This window comes from Erythrolamprus reginae, chromosome 1 (assembly GCF_031021105.1).
Source record: "Erythrolamprus reginae isolate rEryReg1 chromosome 1, rEryReg1.hap1, whole genome shotgun sequence".
NCBI classification, from domain to species: domain Eukaryota; kingdom Metazoa; phylum Chordata; class Lepidosauria; order Squamata; family Dipsadidae; genus Erythrolamprus; species Erythrolamprus reginae.
This window is the reverse complement of record NC_091950.1, coordinates 213,529,467-213,537,405: the sequence shown is the minus strand read 5'-3', so window position 1 is coordinate 213,537,405 and position 7,939 is coordinate 213,529,467. Positions and strand designations below refer to the sequence as shown.

At 36.7% G+C, this 7,939-nt stretch overlaps 1 protein-coding gene across 1 annotated transcript in view; it reads right to left on the bottom strand.

The window, feature by feature from the left end:
• Positions 1-825: 825 nt before the first annotated feature.
• Positions 826-7,939, bottom strand: part of CAVIN2 (caveolae associated protein 2) — a 28,693-nt gene continuing 21,579 nt past the window's right edge. The window contains exon 2 of the mRNA XM_070732148.1: positions 826-6,096. Within this exon, the coding sequence (XP_070588249.1) occupies positions 5,323-6,096 (774 nt within the window). The 3' untranslated portion in view covers positions 826-5,322. The remainder of the gene's footprint in view (positions 6,097-7,939) is intronic.

Sequence of the window (7,939 nt, the reverse complement as noted above, 5' to 3'; positions counted from 1 at the left end):
GCAACCTTTGAGAAATACTTGCAGCCTATACAAACACTGGGACAGGCCAGTTTTGCAAATCAGCCCTCTTAGTAAACATCTTCACTGACCTCTGTACAAAATCTATGCAATACCTTCCAATATGTTAGAAGGTAACTAAGACCCCATCAGTAGATATGTGAAAGTAGGAGGCTTTTCTCTCTCTCTCTCCACTGTGCATCTTTTCAAAAATTGCCAAATTGACCATTCCTCCAAGATATTCTTCAGGAGCTGTTCACAATAATTGTTTTTACCTACTCTTGATTCATTTGGCATTGTCCACAAACTTGGCTAGCTCACTGCTTGCTCTCAAAGCAAGATAACTTTAAAACAAGTTAAACAGGCTCCTGAGGGGCTCCACTTTTTCCTTTCTTCCATTGAGAAAATTCCTCATTTATTCTTACTCTTTGCTTTTTGCTTAACCAATCAGCTATTTATAAAAGGCTGACAATTTTGTTCCCTGATTGTTCTGTTTACTTAAAGCTTTGCACAAGACACAGATTCTGAAAAAAGTGAGTATAAGATGTCACTTCCATCCATGTGCTTTTGACACTCTCTCTTACAAACCCAGGGAAGCTTGAATAAAAATAATAAATCTCAGAAAAAATATGCATCTGGAAAACAGCAGCACACTAGACACCTCAAAACTCCGAAGAAACTGGGGTTGTCTTGACAACCAAAAGCTGATGTTATTTGCATTTTGTTGTTTTTAAAAACAGCATAGAAAAAAAAATGTATTTAATGTCTACTTCTACATTGGATGTTTTTCTTCCCTTGTTTTGCAATAACTTTGTCAGACAAATACAATGTAACTCAGTTTGCTTTTTATTTAACTGGACACATCTGTAGTTAGTAACAGGCATCAATATTAAATCAAATGAAGGCAAATGTGTGATTATATTGCAGTTATTTCTATTGATTGTAACTCTCATAATATTGAAATTATTTAAAAAAAGTTTAACTGTCAAAAAAATTTCCTCCTTGGAAATAAACTGTGATCAACATCCAGTGACACATTAAATGATTTTATGAGATACTTCATTTGGAATTGCTTACTAACATAGATATAGTCTCTTAAAAACTTTTTGAAATAAAATTGCAGCTTTAAATATATTGGGGGAAACCCACAAATTGCTAGTGCACTTTATGCAAATGTTATCAATATTAAAATGGGAATATTATTATGTAATGTATATGTATATATATATAGATAGATTGATACACAATTGTCAGGCACTTATATATTTCTGGATTATACTTCTGATTAAGAGGAATGAAAAATTCAAATAGAATGAATACATGTTGTAGGAATGCACTTTCACTTCTGAATAGTTTGGTCACAATGCCTTACATATGCAGAAATTCTAGCTTCTACATGACTGTGAAATCTACTATGTATTGCAGGATGCCCAAGGTGGTGGATGCAACATCCCCATCCTGTCCAGTGGGACATTTTCACATGCAAAACCCTCCTGAAATGAAACATCACTGCCCATAGGCAGAGTTGATATTTGTTTTACACAGAAGAAATCCATGCAGAATCACACTCATTGCCTTTTATCACTCAAATCAATATTTTTATAAAATCTCCAACAAAAATGCCAATGTGGCATCAAATCATCTGATATCACCAGCTAAAAATTGAATAATTTGTTCCATTTTTAGAACTGTTTTCATATGTCTAATCCAAGCACATATTCTACACATTACATGGAACATTCATACCACACAGAAATGACCAGGTGATGTTAATAATCCTTTGTGCTTCTGATGAATATTAAAAATAAAAGAAAGATTATTAAAATGATAGTATGATGGGCACTCCCAATATTCAATAGGATTATTTCATACTGTTGGACAATTCCTAGATGATCTATATATATTCCACATTTGGGCATTAATCTGTGTGGCTATGCACACTTAAACACCCATAGCAAACAAAGAAGGTAAGGTTCGTATTGCTGATGGGAACTGTGATCTTTTTTTGTAACATACACTTACATGGATACACTTTTCAAAACAGTATTCTCTTTAACACTGTGCAGACCCAGAATAGAAATGTATCTTCCCTGGATAATATATTTGGGCTACTTAAGTATGTATCCTACTATCCTAGCTCCTCTCTTATTTTATTATATATTCTTTGAACTTTCATTTTGACCATCTTGCGATATACCAAGCCATCTCTCACCCTACACTCTTAAATACAGTAGTTTGGTGCATAGATCACTATTTGATCATTTATTTCTATGAACTACTTAGATTACAATATATATATATCCCTCTATCTCCCTTTGGCCATTTAAAACATAATTGTTTTTATTATTAAGCAAATAATGTTTTTCTTTATTCTTTTAAATGTATTCTCTCTTAAAATAAATCTAACATAAAACATATATATCTATATACATTAATGATCAACTTAAGGCTGCATGGAACAGAAGCAAGTAAGTTATCCTAAGCACCTAGACAGACATTCCATTGTAGGTTTGCTCGGTCTGCTACCCCACCCATCACCTACGTTGCCTTCCATAATAGTTGTGAAGCAACATGGCACCTCACAGGAACAGCCCGGCTTTCCTGAAAGGGAAGCAATTTGCTATGCTTGGGGAGAACCACGAGGGGATTCTTTTGTATCAGAATATCCCTGCTGACTTAGGATATGGTACCATCTGACCTGGGACATACAGGGTGCATGTATGGAAGAAGGAATGCTCCTTGTTCCTTTGCTCATGCAGCATGCCAGTCTTGGCACATGAGCAAAACAGTACATGCAACATTCTCAACTAGGATCTCCTCCTCATTTGGAATATTATGTTGGAACTAGGTGAGGAAGTAAGAGATCCTATTGGCCTGCATGTGTGTGTGTGTTCCTCAACATATTTTGCCCTATGTCAGTTGGGGATAACATAGAAGATATTCTCCCATCAATCCCAATCACTGACTATTCTGATTGGGTCTAATGAGAGTTGTAGACCATCAGGTTCTGCAGTGAACACACACTCCCTAACCATACCATGTTATTTTCAATTTAGACACTAAGACAAGATATGCATCTTACTGATGTCACAGTTTTATGTCTAGACATGTATCTTATTGCTTCACTTATTGCTTTTTCCTCCCAATTGGGGGGGGGATGCTGTTCCATGATGGGAAGGTACACATGGGGGGGGGAATCTACAATAAATCTTAACATATATTACCTTTGATTACTACTATTACTTCATTACTACACTATGGCTGTAATCTTACATGTAGTCATCTGAAGGTAAGCCCAAGCAGACTTGGTGGGATTTACTTCAGAAGATAAGCTATAAGACTGCAATGTACAGGTAGTCCTCAACCTACGACCATTATTGAGGCCAAAATTTCTGTTGCTAAGCGAGAAAGTTGCTAAACTGAGTTTTGCCACACTTACACCTTTCTGCCCACAGTTGTTAAGTGATTCACTGCAGTTAAGTTAGTAAACACAGTTAAGTGAATCTGGCTTCCCCATTAACTTTTGCTTGTCAAGAGGTTGCAAAAAGTGGCCACATGACCCCAGGACACTGCAACCGTCATAATTAAGAATCAGTTGCCAAACATTTGAATTTTGATCCTGATCACGAGGATCCTGCAACGATTGTAAGTGTGAAAGACGGTCATAAGTCACTTTTTTCAGTGCTGTTACAACTTTGAATGGTCACTAAATGAACTCTTGTAACTCGAGGACTACATGTAGCTTCACAAGAGCTTAATTTCATTTTATTTGAAAGGACAAAACAAATCTAAAATTCATTTTGCAAGAAGCTGAGGTGAATAAAGAAATGTTCTCAACATCAGTTAAAACAAAATAGGCTGATGCAGACACTTTTAGGCAGAAAACTCAACTGCCTAATTGTTCTGTATCAACAGTTATTAATTAACTAAGGGGCCGAATAGCGATAAGGAAGCAAAAATCCCATTTTCATTTTTGTTGAGGTACAGCCACCTCACAGTAATTTGTTTCTCAAATCAATTGTATATGCTAAAAATATCTTTTCCAGTGCATCTGCACATAGTGTGTATAAAGTATATTGTCACAAGCTGTACTTTTCAGTAATTCACTGCTGCATTTTCAGTATCAGCTCTTGTCACATGAACTTCACTCTTACTTTGTGCTGGGATAGTCACAGCACATCAAGAATGGAAATTACAAACTTTGAGAATTCCATAGGTTAGGAAAAGGTGATGAATTGCATAGATGGGAAAGAGTTTAGCTTATAATTGGATTGCAACTTAAAAAGCAGTTAGTAGGAGAAAGTTAACAGGCAAAGAGGATACGGCAATGGATTTCACAGTTCTCTCCAAAAGAGACAGTTTCTCCAAGCCAAGCAGAATGCAGGAAAGTGTCTTTTCAATGCAGGCTCACAGTCTAGATTGAAGAAAACATGGAATCTGTGTTTGAAAAAATAAGATCATTCTTGCACCATTTAATAGTCATGCCTTCTCCACTGAGAGCTGATTGTAGATGGGGATGAGGGTCATGTATCTTTGCCAATCTTCAATAACTCTAACTATGAAATTACAAGGAAAATGGACAAGGAAAAGCTATTTTTCTCTTCCCAAAATACTAGAACCAAATTGAATATATCGGAAGACTCAGGACTGACCAAAGGACTGGGGTTTTTTTGTTTTTGTTTTTACACAACCCATAATTACACTTTGGAATTCAGTACCATGAGATGCAGTGCTGGTTACCAGCTTGCTTGGCTTAAAAAAAAGGAAAAAAAGGTTGGATCAATTCTTGGGGATCAAGGAATTGATGGCAGTGTGATCTCCCTGAATCTGCTGGGAGGCAAACAGACAAATGAGCTTCCTTATGCAGTAGGTTGGCCAGAGAACATTCTGCTGGTCTAGACTGGGCAAAGGGGTCTGATCAAGCAGGGCACTGCTTATATTCTTAACTACAGTTTAAATGAGACTGTGTAGTGCCTTTTATCAAATGGCCTAATTGTCTTGGGACACTTTTATAAAAACACATTTTAGGTAAAGTGAAGAAGCATTAGAAAGTAGGAAGAAGATTGAGGTGGTGATGGAAAGAGGTTAGAACTGCTCAGGAAATGCCAAGAAATCTGCTTTTGTGTTGTTTGGAGAACAGCCCTACTTTTGACTGTGGGAGTCAATTCTAACGGTGTGAACAAAACAGTTTTGTAAGGAAATCTATGCTTTAAAACCCACAATTCCACTGTGATGCACTATTAGACCCCACATTTATAGTATACCAGACATATTCTGGTCACTGATATAGTTAAAAATATCATTTGTGGAAAGGACACAGGCAATTTACGCTGTTTGGTTTACGTGGAGGACAGCTGCTTGATTGGATTCTTCAGAATATTCCATTTCTTCACTGGTTGGCTTGTTTCTTTCCTCAAAAAGTTCTTGTCGGATTTCTAATGAAGCTCTATAGTCATCATTTTCTTCAACAATTGCAAGCTCAATGTTGTTGTTGATCATCACCTCTCCTTCGCTCCCCGACTCTCTTTCCAAGGAATCAGCAAAGGCTTTTCCTTCTTCCACTGGAGAAATAGAAGAGGCTGGATCTAAAATAAAGGTGGTCTCTTCACTGGCTGCATGCTCACTGCCGGACGCTTCCGCTGGCTTATCTTCCACTTCTATAGATGTGTCTCCATCACGGACTTTCTTCACATTGAATGTCAGGGGAGAGACCTTGAAAGATGAGCTTTTTGATGAAGAAGACTTCTGATGGTTAGGGGTGAAAGACTTCTTGATCTTCTCTCTCCGTTCAGGTGAGACAATCTTGGTGCCGATCTTGTTCATCTTCTTTTCAATGTTTTGGCGGGAAAATGCTTTCTTCAGGCTGTCAACCTTTTTAAGGCTTGATCTCTTGATTTTCTCAGCTCTGGTCTCCTCTATTTTCTCATCCATGCTGTCTTCTGCAAGGTCATCATGGGGCATCTCATCCTCTGAGGATAATTCCACAGTATGCAAGGTTTCTTCCAAGGTTTTGTTCTCATCGACAGGCTCTTCCTTCCCATCAGTAATACTGGGAACAGGCTCTTTCACAAATACGCTGGCAGGGATTTCATTTTCTTCCTGTAAAGAGTTGATATGTGTTTATTCAAGCTTCACAAGACATAGACTTGATAAACAAGGCACAGCCCTGAATAACATCAATATTTTTTTCTTTGGGATAATGAGGTAAAGGAAGTTGTTTTTGTGCCACAGTATATTCAACCAGTAACAATCACTTACTTCCTATGGAATTGTTCTTTTATACTGCGTAAAAGTAATGAGTTTATGAGCTGTCATCTACTATTAGAATAAAATACATTTTAGACAACATTGCTATTAGAGAATAGTGCAGTTGTAATCGTGCCAATTTCTTAACATTATTAAAAACAGGATGCAGGATCACTTCCAATTTCCCTTTCACCCCCTTTCTTCTGAAACAGAAATCCTCTCCTGTTAGGTTGAACTTCAATCAACAATATGTCAGTATAAATGTTCAACAGTTACCCAAAATTCCTTGCTTAACGCAGGATATGAAATGAACAGATGGGGTTGGTGGACATGAGTTAAGCACTTGGGAACATTGTTTCCCATTCTCTTAGTACTAGATCCAACTTGCCATACTTTTCTGATATACATTCAGGATTACTTTTCTACCAAGGCATTATTCCCCAAAGAAATAATTCAGAATGGTACAAATTGCTCTTGATTTTTGCTTCTGCAACAGATGTAGCATTGACTTGCCAAATTGAGTGTCAGAATTTAGAACTTGCTTAAAATAAGTGCATTTTTTTGACCGGAGAAGTATAATCTTTACTTTGAGATATGTGGGCTTGTGTCAAATGAATTTCCTTATGTACTTTTTCAGATTAACTGGTTTTCCTTTCCCAGACCTGCATTGTTCAAAATAGGTTGCAAACAGAACTTCGATCTCAAAACTAATTATAAGTAGTTATGCATCTGAATTTTATAAAGACAAAACATTGATTTATCAGAACATCAATATTATACATAGAACTTTCTCCAGTTCTGGCTCTTTAGTTATTTTGGACTACAACCTTCTATCTGGCATGGGCTGCATCAACATGTGGTATTTTATTTATTTTATTTATTAGATTTGTATGCCACCCCTCTCCGTAGACTAGGTATTGATAGGTGACAGTCATCAAGGACTGAAATTGCCCTCCCAGAATAGTACTGTCTATACACATCTGGAAGGTACCATCTTCTATCATCCACATGTCCCTGTTGAAGACAACCAAAAGTAAAACTGAATACCAACATCATTTTTAAATATGTGCAGATCTCAAGGAGAGCTATCCCAACCTTTTTTGTACCAGGGATCAATTTAGGGAAAAACAATTTTTCCTCAGAGTGGCAGTGGCTGTTTCTTATGCTATCTAGATCCAGTGCAGGCACAGATAAAGGTTCACTCATTTGCATGGCCCAGTTCCTAACAGGTTCTTTGTGGCCCAGGGGTTGGAAGAAATCATAGGGGTAGGCCAATACTATTTATCTCTTCCCACCCATTTGTCAGATTATTATTGATGGTGCTTTTTTGTATTTTGCAATTCTATTTGAGGCTAATCAATGGCCATAAACAAATTTTCCTTTACTTATAATTAGAACATAAAGAGTCTATCTCCAATAATTTAAAGAGAAAAGAAGATAAACACCATATGAATTTGACCTTGAAACATTTGCATTCTCTTCTAATTTTTGCCACATTCGACACAATAAAACTGGGCATATTAATTTATTCTTTGTTTCTTGGGGTTTTTTTCTTTATAGTTTCAAGATGAAAAAAAAGGTGAGTAACACTCTGTTGTCATCAGCTCCTTGAAGATTCTAAATTAGCCAACCACTGTTGAAAATTTTTGTGGCAGAATACAATGGAATCAATTTAGGCTTAACAATAATGGAACCT